Genomic DNA, 13,953 nt, shown 5'->3' on the forward strand with positions numbered 1-13,953 from the left:
GTTCTGTAATGGCGATGGTGCTGAGTAGGAGATGGGGCGGGTGAGACGCCTGCTCCTTGCCGATTGGCCAAAGAGGGACGCCATGCTCATGTTAAACTCCGCCCACGCACGCGCTCGCCAACAAGCGCACGAAGAATGCTGTGAGCAGTGTTGTTGTTGTGAAAGCGATGTAAAAGAAAACCCTGACTATCAAAATAACTCCGCAGCACACGAATATTTAATTCCCATTAGACTAGGGACGGGACCCTAACTAGAAACACGTACTTACCGATATAACTGACCTATAGGACCTGGCTGTTGTGTGCACATGGCTGCCAGATTCATAACAAAATATATATATATATATATATATATATATATATATATATATATACATACAAACGAGTATACTGTACATATAAACGGCATTGTCTCTCTCTCTCTCTCTCTCTCTCTCTCTCTCTCTCTCTCTCTCTCTCTCTCTCTCTCTCTCTCTCTCTCTCTCTCTCTCTCTCTCTCTCTCTCTCTCTCTCTCTCTCTTTCTCTCTCTCTCTCTCTCTCTCTCTCTCTCTCTCTCTCTCTCTCTCTCTCTCTCTCTCTCTCTCTCTCTCTCTCTCTCTCTCTCTCTCTCTCTCTCTCTCTCTCTCTCTCTCTATCTCTCTCCCCCTCTCTGTCTCTCTCTGTCTCTCTCTCTGTCTCTCTCTCTCTCTCTCTCTCTCTGTCTCTCTCTCTGTCTCTCTCTGTCTCTCTGTCTCTCTCTGTCTCTCTCTGTCTCTCTGTCTCTCTCTGTCTCTCTCTGTCTCTCTCTGTCTCTCTGTCTCTCTGTCTCTCTGTCTCTCTGTCTCTCTGTCTCTCTGTCTCTCTCTCTCTCTCTCTCTCTCTCTCTCTCTCTCTCTCTCTCTCTCTCTCTCTTTTTGTTCCTTATGCACGGCCACATCTTTTAAGTCACTCGCTCCTAACTCGGGGTACAAAAACAACTTTGTGTCGGGGTAGCATCGACTACATGGCCATGGCCTCACGTGGAGGCATGGGGGAGGGGTGGGGGCTCATGTGGGGCCTAAATTATCTTTTTTTAATGTGTACCATGTAGCACCACCTGGTGGTGGTGGCAGAGGGTATTACAATTTCCATTTTTACCTGCGCAATGCTGAGGTTAAAGCACTCTTTGCACGGGTGAATTTGTCCTCCTTCCCTTCCCTGATACGGAGAGTGAGAGATGGTTCCGGGCACCACTTCAATGCTCCGACGTCAGAACAGTAGTACCACCCTGAGAGGTTGCTGTCTACAACCTACTACCTAAAAAAAGTTTATAAAAGGGAACCAGAGATTGAGTGGTTATGAACTCAGAAAAGGAGAAACAACCTTTTGAATGTGAAAATACAATGTTTTCTCCACACTGACATCCACCTGTACAATGAAGAACTACTCTTGCCGGTGAACGCCGAGCTGTGGGTCTGCCTCAGCAGACAGGGATGACAATGGGTGGAAGCAACAGTACGTTGGTTGAGGGGTGCGAAAGACTGTTGGATGCAAGGAGAAGCTGAGGTTTTGGGCGTTAACCCTTCGTCTGAGCAAAAGAACAAGGAGAAGCTGCTGTTTCTGATGCTCTTTTTGACTGATGAAGGGTTAATTCCCGAAATGAACAAAACGTCAGCTTCTCTTTGCTTCCCACAGCAGTTTGCTTACCTCGATCACCATCCTGTTGATTCCAACCATTGCCATCCACCTGTGTTTGGTTGTTTTCTCTGCTAAATGGCATCCTTCCGAACTGTCGTTCAGCAGTGATAAATCACTCTAACGTTTTAATTAAAAAATGAAATGGTTATTCTCAGATGGATCTAGGGGTGTGTTTGTCAGAGGTGTGTACTGGCCCCCACACTTTTCAGTACTTGTATGGACTGGATTCTGGGGAGGATGTCAGAGAGATCATGGATTCAGATGGGGAGTCATGGATTCACTGGATCATGGAGTGTGACACTGTCGGTACCTGTGCAAGACAACGAAAGCCTGAGTCGTCAGGTCCTTGGTGCTTCCAGTCTTGCTCTACGGATGTGAGACTTGGACTCTGACCAGGGATCTAAGGCGGACACTGAACTCCTTTGGTACCAAGTCTCTTTGGAGCATCCTTGGCCATCACTGGTCGGACTTTGTGTCCAACGAGCGGTTGCTGAGAAAGACTCAAATGAGATTTGTTACCTGCATAGTCTGTGAGCATCAGCTGCGGCTGTATGGACATGTGGCTCGTTTTCCTGACGCTGATCCTGCTCACCATATTCTCTCAATGAGGGAGCCTCATGAATGGGGGAGGTCAATGGGCCAGCCGACCACGTGCCTCATGGTTGTGGCAGGTTGATCGGCATCTCAGGGAGATGGGGATGGCCAGAGGGAGGCCCCTGGAGTACCGGCGGAAAGTAGACACAGCGACGCACTGCTCCAGCGCATGCTCCTTTTCCTGACCTGACCTGAAGGATCTACATTTCACACACACCATGAATCCCGCATTATCGTGGCTCATAAACTTTGTGTCGATACCTGGCACCTGCTCTTCTCAGATACTCCAGGTATACAACACCGCAAGGGAGGTTCAGGACAAGCACTCGCTCGGTGTTTGCTGCTTATAACCCTTCAATTCCAGGGGAAGCTGCCAGATATTCATATCTATCTTATGTTTTGTTCAATTCTTTAGTGTTTTGTAAATTCGAAAAATATAATCTCAACTGACCGAACCAAATATTTTTTGCTCTGTAATTTGAAACATTTTTTGCTCGAAACGAAATGTAAACCTGAACTTGAGACGCAAAAGCTAATGTCGTTGTGGAAAAGTTTACTCAGCACAACGTGTGCCAATTTGGCATTGTACGTTCACATGAGGTATGCTGATGATTTGAAATATCCTTTCGGTGGATGTAATAATGAGCACCTTGCTTGACCGTGGTATGCAGGGAGGTGGTGTCATATCTTTGGCCGAGTGCACTCTTCTTGAAGATCCAGAACCAAGTGATGATGAAAGTAAGCAATCTTGAAAAGAACACAACCTTTGGTTCAACATCTCATGTGATGAAAATTACAGAACATTTTCTCATGGGCACACATTTTACTTATTCCGTTCGTACAACATATGCACCGTATTATAACCACTCACCTAATGGACACGCTGCTCCGATGCATGCTCCCATACCTGACCTGACTTCATGGCATTCTGGCTCACTTGCAGACCTGTTCACTGCTTGAACACATCGTGTCATTAACTCACTTCAATGATGTGCTGCAATGTTTTGCATTCTTCAAGCAAAATGGTCCTGAGACAGTATTGCTCAAAATTGATTGGATTAGTCAATGAACACATATGGCATGCTCTACCTCCATGGATCCACGAGGTGTTCTGAAAGCCTCAGATTCTCAGTGAGTTTGAGGTTCAATATTTCCTCTGAATCCAAGGAAGATTCTGAAAGTTCATACCAACATCTTTGAACTAAAAGGGCAAAGTGCATTGCAGTATTCTCATCATCACATTGAGGGAGGTACTGGAGCAGAGGATGATGCACTTGGTCTGCAATGATGCTCACATATTGAGGGACTCATTGAGGGACCAGCAGATGCAGACAAAGCCACAAAATAACCCTATCTATTATTTCACATTCTGTTGTATATGTAATGTGAAAACATGACAGGAAGAGTTAATGGTTTTGGATTGGGGATGATCTGAGATGGTGGTGAACAGCTGCCTTGAAGACCTGGAGGGAGGAATGGGATTGAAGAGAATGAGAAAGTTGGTTCCACGGGTGGGAAAAGAGAGTAACGAATGAGTGAAGGTGAGCAGTGATCCTGGATTTTGAGAGTTTCACCAGAATGGGGTTGCTGGTGACTGTGTGTGCCTTGAAGAAACCTCTGAAGGGGGTGGCAAAGCACGGAAAGAGCAGGGGATGCAAGACCCCAAAGGAGGCAATAGAAGATGAAGAGAGAGCACTGGCCTGTCTAAGGTGGGATAGTTATTTGCCCAAAGACCGCTTTATCACAGGAGATTCCAATGATCTTGAATGCTTTGGTTTCCATGGCATCAAGCTGAGCAAGGTGTGAGGCAGGATTGCCAGCCCAAACAGGTGAGCAGTACTCCATCAAGCTGCAGATGAAGACCTTGTCGGTGGATAAAAGTTAATGTGTGCCAAGGAAGGACTTTGTATGACGGAGGATGCCCAGTTAATGACTAGCTTTGGAGGCTATCTTAGAAATGTGGTTTGCCCAAAAAAGGTTGTAGCTGAGAGTGAGACCCAAAAAGTTGAGTAGCTGAACTTCTTCGAGAGGATTGTTAAGGAAGTTGATGGGAGGTTTTGCCTAATGGACCTTTCGGAGAGTGAGAGTGTGAGATCTGTCGGGATTGAAATAGATATTCCAGGTGCTTGACCAGCTTGTGATGCGATCAAGGTAGGAAGAGAGAGAGAGAGAAGAGGCTGCAGCATGCCATTCTGAAGGATGACTGATGTCATAGCAGAGGATGGAGTCATCAGCAAATTGATAAAGGGAATTCTCCAGAGAGTCAGAGAGAACGTTGATGAAGATTAGGAATAGGACTGGGCGCAGAGCACTGCCTTGGGGGACCCTAGCCTTGACAGTGAGAGGAGATGAAAGAATTCCATTGAGAGTCACGCATTGGCTACGAGACTAGAGGAAGTCAGTTAGCCAAGTGTGGAGTTGGCCAGGGATGCCATAGGCAGAGAGTTTGGAGAGCCAGGTATGTTCCAGACTGTATCAAATGCTCGAGATATGTCTCAAGAGATGGCCTTGATCTTATGTTGTAGACTCTGTGTAGTTGTAACGGTGAGTGATTAAGAAAAACAACAACCCAGTGATGTCCCTGTTTCACCCCACTGTTCTCCTCCTCACTCTCCCCCCTCCCTTTTCCCATAAAAGTGAACTTGATGAACTTATATGATGAATTAATGTGGTGTTGATATTGTGCAGGCATGAGAGAGAATTGTCCTCCCATGTCGAAGTTCATTGTATTGTTGACATTTTAAAAATCATATCTGTGTAATTACATCAATCATGTGGTTATTGGTGAAACACAAGCAATCCAATGGTTCGTGGTGTGTGTCCAGCACGTGGAGCAGTGTCGGAGCTTGACTTTCGGCTGGTTGTGCAACCGGCGGAAGGTTCTTCCTACATGCTTGCCTTGATGGCTGGAAAGAGACAAGAAAAGGCTGCTTGGACCAGTGATATTAGCCAGGTGTTTTGTGGGATCCTGAAGGGATGGATACAGTAGTCTCTTATCCTGTGGCTGTTATGAAATAACAGAGTTCCTTTAATTTTGATTCCTTTAAATGTGCTCCACACACGTGAGGTTCAGTTTGTGTAATACCAAATATAATTACGGTTGTATTGTGAACACATTCTTTTTATACAATGTCATATATTGCATTATGTATATGGTTTGAGTGATGAGGATTATGGTGATGAGGGTTTGGGTGTTGAGGGTTTGGACTATAAGATAAAACCTCATGTTTTTGCGGTGCAGCGTTAAGATGAGTTTTAGGCTGACAAGGATTTGTGTGTTTGGGATTAGGGCTGTGGTTATTAGGGTTAGGTTTATGGTTATAAGTGTAAGGGTGATGAAGATTAGGTTTATGGTATTGAGTTTTAGGCTGATAAGGGTTTGGGTGTTGAGGATTAGGGTTGTGGTTATTTGGGGAAGGGTGATGAAGATTAGGTTTATGATGATGAGGGTTTGGGTGATGAGGGTCCTCCAAGGCAAAACCTCATGTATCGGTTGTGCAGGGATAAGATGAGGGTTAGGATCTTCTTCGTCTTCATCTTCAACAATGTAAAATGTCAAAAGATGTCGTGATGGTAATCCATCACAGGATTGCGGTGTCATTTTGTGGCATCGTAATGTGGTGTCATTCTTCATTGTTTGGTTGTTTTTTTTGTGATTTCATTCCTCTGTTGTTACATTTTTTTAAATTGTTTTTTGCTATTGTTCATAGCATTATCCAGATTGTTACACCGACGTTGGGCTAATGTTGGCAAAGGTCGGAACGATAGCAAGCGGATTTACAACATCAGTCCAGCGTTGGCAACATGGTGTAAAAGCAACGTCAATTTGCCAACGTTGGTCCAATGTTTGCGATATGGTGTAAAATCCATCCAATGATATGCCAATGTTGGCCTGACGGATAAAATTATGTTGGGCCAACGTCTGTGTGCTAGTAGGGTAGGATGATGAGAGCTTGGGTTAGGATTATTAGGGGATAAACAAACAGCTGTTAGGGTTAGGTGATGAGGATAACAGGCAGCCAATCATCAAACAAAGAAGGGCTAGTATTGAGTAGATGAATTAACACATATCTGCTTCATTGCGCAGTCTATACAAGTTAAACTTATTTATCGACTGGTTTGATTTCTTGTAATTTTGATTAATTTGCAGGACCAAAGTAGCCCGACTGAAAGACTCATCAAATGATACATATCACAATGTCACAGCTACAATCATGTCCAGAGAATTGGAGCAACTAAAAGTAACCGTAGTGAGATTGACAGAAGTTTGGTAAACCAGACGCAGTGCTTTAGCAGGCCACAGACACAAACATTTATTTTGGCATTGGTGACAATTTACACAGGGAAATAGTTGCGATTGCTATGGACCACAATTTCAAGAATACACTCACTATCTGGTCCCAAAACAACAGTCGGCCTACTAATCACAGCAAGGTTCAGACACAGACGTGGACACTTCGCAGTCATCGCAAGTTATGTTCCAAATAATGTAGTGCAATCAAATGAGAAGGAGGAATTGTATACCACACTCCACTCTTTTCTCAACAACACCCCAAGCAGAGATCTCATTTTTGTCCTTGGTGACATTAACGCTGAGGTCAGCACTGATATAGCTGGCTGTGGATCAGTATTAGGATTGCATGGGACAGGAAATATAAATGATAATGGAGTCATTGCATCGATTTGTCCTGCCTTCAAACTCCAAATCCATTGCTCCGACTTCAGAAGGAAGAACATTCACTACAATACCTGGTGCAGTGGTGATGGCATAACAAGAAACTAAATATAGATCACATCCTTCTGAGCAGTCATTGGACCGCATTTATAAATACCATAGTTTACAGCAGTGCTGAATTTGGAAGTACTGACCATCACTTATTAGCAGCCACAATTGGTCTTCGGCGATTACGAGAGAAGTCAACTTCTCACCTCCAACACCGCAAGCTTACATCTCCCAACCTTACATCTATTGATCTAACAGCCCAGGAGTACCTTTGGCTGTGACTTCCTCTCTGCTCCCATCTCTTGTTTGTCTGTGTGTTGTACGGTCCTCCAAACAGTGACGACTCCATCTACATCTCTCTCTCGGACAACATGGACCAACTTTTAACCACTCATCCCAACTCTCTCTTCCTCACGTGTGGCAATTTAAATTGTCACCATGCAACTTCACTGGATGTTGGTACCTCTCTCACCAGCCATGGTACTTCATATAAAGGACTTACTGTGACTCCATCGGACCGACTCAATCTGTAAACTTTCCAACCCGGATTTCTCCCAATGGCAAATCCATCTTTCCAATGACTAACTTCCTGCAAATGTTTCCTGCTCTTCCTCTGCTCCAAATGGTTCATCTGATTATATGCTTGTGAGAGTCAACATCTCTGGCAATTCTCAAAGAGCTGCCTCAGTGCCAGCGAGTCTGGCATATCAGCAGGGACTGCAAGCAACCACCTCTCTTCAAGACTGGTCTCCCACATCTACTGCCCCTGTTGACTTAGCCTGGAAATTCTTCCACAGAAACCTGCTCTTTATTATGCACAGATCCATCAAATCTCATCCTCAATCTTTATCCTTCCCTTCTATACTCGTCTTTATCCTTCCCTTCTTTCTATCTATGGTACACTGAATCCTGTGGTGAGGCAGTTGCTCTGAAACAATTTTCCTTCTGTTCCTGGAAAGCAAACCCAACCATAGGCAATCTCAGCTCATTTCACAAAGTCTGCAACATGTCTGTGTCCACTCTCAGGAGAGCAAGAAAACAACATCTGTCTGACCTCAAGATTGAACTTTCAAACATAGCTCCCTCCTCTAAAAGCCGGTGGTGCCTTGTGACGTCTGTCCCTGGAGTATCCCTCCCACTCCCAATCCCTTCCCTCTCTTCAAATGGCATCTTTGCCGACTCTGCTTGTGAAAAGGCCGAATGTCTCAATTCTGTGTTTGCTTCTCAATCTTGTGTCCCCAACCCCTCACTCTCTGTACTCACCCTACCCAGTCACACCCAATTGCTCCTGGACTCTGTATTTTGCACCTGAGAAGGTGGAGAATTTTCTGACAACTCTTGACTCTGATTCTGTAACAGAACTGGATGGCATCAGCTCATGTGTCCTAAAAACCTGCTCTCTTGCACAAATAGTCTCATTCCCATTTTGTAAATATTTGCCTTCATCTAACCAGAATATTTCAATCATCTAATCACTCAAGAAACACTCCTGCACTTACTCTACTATTTTCTGTACCATTCTCTCGACCCTTCTCACTACCCTTCTTCCACCTTCTCCCCTTCTTCCCCTTTCCCACCCTCCCCTTCTCTCCATTCTCTCCCTTATCCTCTTCTAACTCCCACAACCACATCTCCTCTACCCTTCCCTTCCCCTCTCTACCTCTGTCCATCTCTCACATCCTTACTGTAATTATATCCCTCTCCTCCAAAGAAGAACCACGGTACTTGGATTCTCTCAACTTTTCTATCTCCCTCCCTGCCCTGTCCCGAATATCCACATCCTCTCTTCCCTTTCTTGCTCACAATTACTTGTTTTGCCCACATCAGCAATTGTCTAACCCATTGTTTTTGAGATTGAAAAACTTTAAAAGAGAAAAATGTTTCTTTAATGAAATATAAATCGAACATGATGTGAAATGTTCAAGAGAAGCTTCTATTTTGAGTTAACGTATGGCAGCCAAACATATATTTCGATTTTATTGACATGATGAATCCAAATAAGAAAACAAAGTCTCATAGTGATTTCACAGGAAGTTTCTTTTTTCAGTGCATCGAGAACCTCCGCTGTAGTAGTGGACTTCCTGCTGGAGCTGATGAAAGCTTGCTTCTGATGCGGTTAGTCCACACAAGATCCATTTACTCCTCATATTGCATGTGATCCGTGCACTCGAAATGCTCACTCGATCAATTTACCTGTTTCATGTGATCGATTTCCTATAAGTGCACGTCTGATCCCTTTAGCTCTTTCATGTGATCCATTTTCTACAAGTGCACGTCTGATCCCTTTAGCTGTTTCATGTGATCCATTTCCTATAAGTGCACTTCTGATCCCTTTAGCTGTTTCATGGGATTCATCTCCTATAAGTGCACACCTGATCCATTTTGCTGTTTCATGTGATCCATTTCCTATAAGTGCACACCTGATCCATTTCGCTGTTTCATGTGATCCATTTCCTATAAGTGCACTTCTGATCCCTTTAGCTGTTTCATGGGATTCATCTCCTATAAGTGCACACCTGATCCATTTCGCTGTTTCATGTGATCCATTTCCTATAAGTGCACGTCTGATCCCTTTAGCTGTTTCATGGGATTCATCTCCTATAAGTGCACACCTGATCCATTTACCTATTTTACCTCATCCACTTCCCATAAATGTACACGTCTTATGTGTGGCTTTGGAAGCCAACTTTGAAATGCGTTTTGCCCAAGAAGGATCATGGCTGATAGTGAGACCCAAAAGTTTGTTGATTGAACTTCCTCAAGAGAGTTGTTGAGAAAGTAGATGGGAGGGTTTGCCTACAGTCCTTTCGAAGAGAGTGAGAGCGTGAGATTTCTCAGGATTAAAAGACATATTCCAAGTGTTTGACCAGCTTGTGATTTTGTCAAGGTCTGAAGAGTGGGAAGAGGCTGCTGCCTTTCTGTCTGTCAGAAGGATGAGAGATGTCACGGCAGAGAGTGGAGTCATCAGCAAAGAGATAAAGATAATTTTCCAGAGATGCGGAGAAATTATTGAAGAAGATTTGGAATAATATGGGGCCGAGAACACTGCCTTTGGACACTCCAGCCTTAACAGGAAGAGGAGATAAAAGGATTAAATTGAGAGCCACACATTGGCTCCGAGAGTGGAGGAAGTCAGTAATTCACGAGTGGAGTTGGCCTTGGATGCCATTGGCAGAGAGTTTGGAGAGTAATGCGGGATTCCAGACTGTATTGAAAACCTGAGTCTGTTGAGAGAGATGGCCCTGATCTCATGACTGATATTGAGGACCTCCATCCATTGTTGGGAGAGAAGAAGCAGCATATCCAAGGCGGTGTGACCTGATCTGAATATGAATTGATGATCTGAGATTAAGTCGTTGGAGAAAAGGAATGATTTCATGTCAACTGCGATGATGGATTCCATGGCCTTGCTGATGATTGGAAGTAAGCTGATGGGTCTGTGTTTAAGGGGATCAGTTTTTGCACCTTGTTCATGGAATGCATTGATGTTGGCTGATATCCACACATGTGGAATATGACCTCGGGGAAATGATAGGGTGAAACGAGCAGAAAGAGGATGTGCAAGAACAGCAGAGCAGGTTTTGAGGACACATGAGCTCATGCCATCTGGTCCAGTTACAGAATCAGAGTGTAGTTTTGCCAGAAAATCTTTGATCTTTGTCAATCCTGACATTGCTGTTCTCCACAATGCTAACAGTCTACTCATGTCTCCTCCACATTTTCCACTTACTTCAATCTTAGAACCCAGGAAAAAATAAACTTTCCACTATTTCCATCTGGTCATCTTGCAATCTGAACACATTGGTCTTCTCAGTTGACAAGTCGAACTGAGTGGAACTGGGTAAACAGAATGTTAAACACTGGAAGCACCAATTCCAATTTTAATAAAGGACTATTTTAAAATGGTAGAATTTGAATCTGCACAAATGGTTTTCACAAGACGGACCATATTCAAATTGCCTGATACGAATCGGTGAGTCAACGAATTCGTAACAATCGACCCAATGCATGAATCAACAAAGTAACGCATAAACCATCACTACACCACAGAGAGTAACATCTAATTCAATTAATGTTGTGAATTGATGACATTTAAAACTTTCAAACACAATTTCTCATGTTCCCTAGCACTCTTGGTCAGTTTCAACACGATAGGAGAACAGCCCTCCATAAATATGTCCATTAAAATTCAATACGAATGCATTACCTCAACGTTACAACATGTGGAACCCTCCGTTTGGTTGCAGTGGAGATACTGGACTCGTGGCGGATGGACCAGACATCCGATTCCGTCGTCCGGGCCCGCACGACGGTGGCGAGCCCGTGGTACGGGCTGCCAGCGTTTCTCGTTTGCTCGAGCGGTTGACGGATCCACGGGGACTCACCATTGACTTTCTCAACACCTTTCTTTGTTCTTACCGAGCTTTCACCACCGCCGATGCAGTTTTGGCTCGACTGGCTTGTGCCTATCGGCGACCTCTTTCTGCACTGCCCGCAAGGTAATTCCAAAATGGTTCTCATGGTTGATATGGAAATGACAGTATTTCTGCTGTCATTCAGGACTTCTCTTGAATTGCTTATTTGGGCCTATTGATATTTTTTTAAACATTGAAATAGGTTTTTTTATGCCTCCGCTGACGAAGTCGCCAGAGGCATTATGTTTTCGGGTTGTCTGTCCGTCCGTACGTCCATCCGTGCTAATTATCTCCACCACCGGTGGTGTATGAAGGTTATGTTTTCACCCCTGTCCATCCCTCTGTTTTTTTTGTTTGTTTGTTTGTTTGTTTATCTGTTTGTAAACAAAATATCTCAAAACGTTAAGGACGGATTCGTTTGAAAGTTGGTGGAGAGTTTGGATATGTGACACTGACAAAATTATTGGATTTTGGTGAAGATCGAGATCCAGACCAGGATCTGAGAATTTTCAAAGTGATTTTTCACCATTGAGAGATAGGGCCAAAAATGACATATAGCAGGATATCTCAAAAAAGTTCAGACAGATTCGGACGAAATTTGGTGGGCTGGTTGGGGATGTAACAAGGAAGAATTGATTCGATTCTGGTGAAGATCCGGATCCGGTTCTGGATACGAGAATTATTTGATTTTTAAAGTGATTCTTCACCATTGAGAGATAGGGACAAAAACGACATCGTCCTGTATAGCATGATATTTCAAAAATGTATTGGGCCCGATATGTTTTCGTGGATCAGGCATTACGTGGCGGAGGTATGCACTCGACCGAGTGCCCTTCTAGTTTCAAGCGGATTTATCAACTCGTTTATTGAAGACTTTGTGAAAATCACACAAAAGACACTTGTCTATTAAAAATAATAAAATCTACTCGTGGCTGAGCTGCCATTGTACAGATCATTTCATTTTATTTTTTATTCGTTGAATAATTTGTACAATCCCAAATTTCAAATATCTAATTGAACTGAAATAAAACATCAGAAAGATAAAATTAATTTAAGACGCAAATTGATGTTCATCTGGGCATTGCACCCGAGATTTTCCATATGAACAAGGTTGTCCATGGATGTCTGTTTCTAAAGGACACCGCACAAATTTGGCGAAGTGACCCACAGGTTGCAATGTTTCCCTATTTTATAGTATTCCACATGTACAAAATCCAGGCTGAAGTTAACCTGCATCATGTTCAATCCACCATCGATACAAATACCTTGAGTTCTCCATTCGCTGGTGAGTACATGTTCTGATACTGTATGTGCGTATGTTTTTATCGGTGCCTTGTGAATTGACATGTGTGTCATCCCAATTAGGTTTGACCGGCTCAAGTGAGAAGGATAGCAATGCAGTGAAGACATTTTAAAAAAATTGTTTTTCTATGTTTACTCATGTTCAGTTTTACAAGGTCGAACAGGATGGTGTACAGGTAGAGCACTCGTCTCTGAGTTGTCTGATTTGAGTTGGACTCACGACCTGACTATAAAACTACTGGATCGGTGTTCCATGGGCCGGGCATTGCATCATCGAGTGTGCCGTCCCTCGGAGGGACATGAAGCTGGGACCAAATCTGCCTGTGTTTATCGGTGGACGTTTAATATATCATGATGTCTTTCGATGAATAATCGGGCAGTTGTCATCACCCTGAACAAATTCTCAAATGCCTGCTCTGACGAACTGCTTGGAAAGCAAAGGCACACCACCCAGCTTAATCCTTTAGATGAAACTCCATCGGTAGCACCAATGCTCCCCAGGCAAAAATAGCATTCCTTTCCTTGAGTAATTCTCTACAGACTACTGTCGCAGGATTTATTACCAACTATAGTGTATGAGAGTACAACTCTCATATACTATAGTTTGAACTGCAGCATTTTTGCCTGGGTGCTGTCTGCAGAGTTTAGATATGATATGAGAAGAGAGGAGAGCAGAGGGAGATATGAAGCATTCCTTCAGCTAAATGACTGGTTTCAACCCTTTAATCCCAGTCGATCACTTCTGATAATCAGCTCGGAACTGTCCTGTCAATCATCGTGGTTTCAGCCCTTTAATCCCAGAAGGTCTTGGATCAGTGGGTACAAAACATTAGCTGTGGCTCAGGTCATCCAATCAAGTAGAGAGAGAGAGGAGCGGAGGATGGAGGCAGCTGGGGGCATGAGCAGGGAGGGTGGGGTAGAGAGGGGGAGAAGGAGACATTTAAATTTGAGTTTCATTTTCATAAGCAGGAAAGAAACAAGAAGGAATTTCCATGTAATCTTTTTTAAAGGAGAAAAATTGTTGCAGTTTTTACAAATTACTTGCGGAAACTCTTGGGACGGCCACTCGTAGCTGGGCAAGAATTCAGGAATTCAAAGCTCAAAGCAAATCAATTACGAATAGAAATGCATGTTGTTAGTGTCACAGTTCATGTGTTTGACTTGTGATTGCCACGCCACATGATTCATGCTGATTTGAGGAAATTTAACCTGTTCTCTTTTCCTCAATATCCTTGTACACTTTCTGGTGATAATTCAAAGGTT

General features: G+C 43.6%; 1 protein-coding gene across 11 annotated transcripts in view; it reads left to right on the top strand.

The window, feature by feature from the left end:
- The window catches only part of LOC147015096 (ras-specific guanine nucleotide-releasing factor 1-like), a 167,416-nt gene that overhangs the window by 98,915 nt on the left and 54,548 nt on the right, over window positions 1-13,953 (top strand). For all 11 annotated transcript variants that reach the window (XR_015050216.1, XM_085849517.1, XM_085849518.1 and 8 more), the window contains 4 exons: window positions 2,922-2,988; window positions 5,076-5,203; window positions 9,021-9,088; window positions 11,221-11,472. Coding sequence is in view for 10 of the 11 variants with exons in the window: in XM_085849517.1 (XP_085705643.1) it covers window positions 2,922-2,988; window positions 5,076-5,203; window positions 9,021-9,088; window positions 11,221-11,472 (515 nt within the window). In the remaining variant the exon portion in view is untranslated. The remainder of the gene's footprint in view (window positions 1-2,921; window positions 2,989-5,075; window positions 5,204-9,020; window positions 9,089-11,220; window positions 11,473-13,953) is intronic.

Source organism: Eptatretus burgeri, chromosome 12 (genome assembly GCF_056783735.1).
Source record: "Eptatretus burgeri isolate ZD-2024b chromosome 12, Ebu_testis_v1, whole genome shotgun sequence".
Lineage (NCBI taxonomy): Eukaryota > Metazoa > Chordata > Myxini > Myxiniformes > Myxinidae > Eptatretus > Eptatretus burgeri.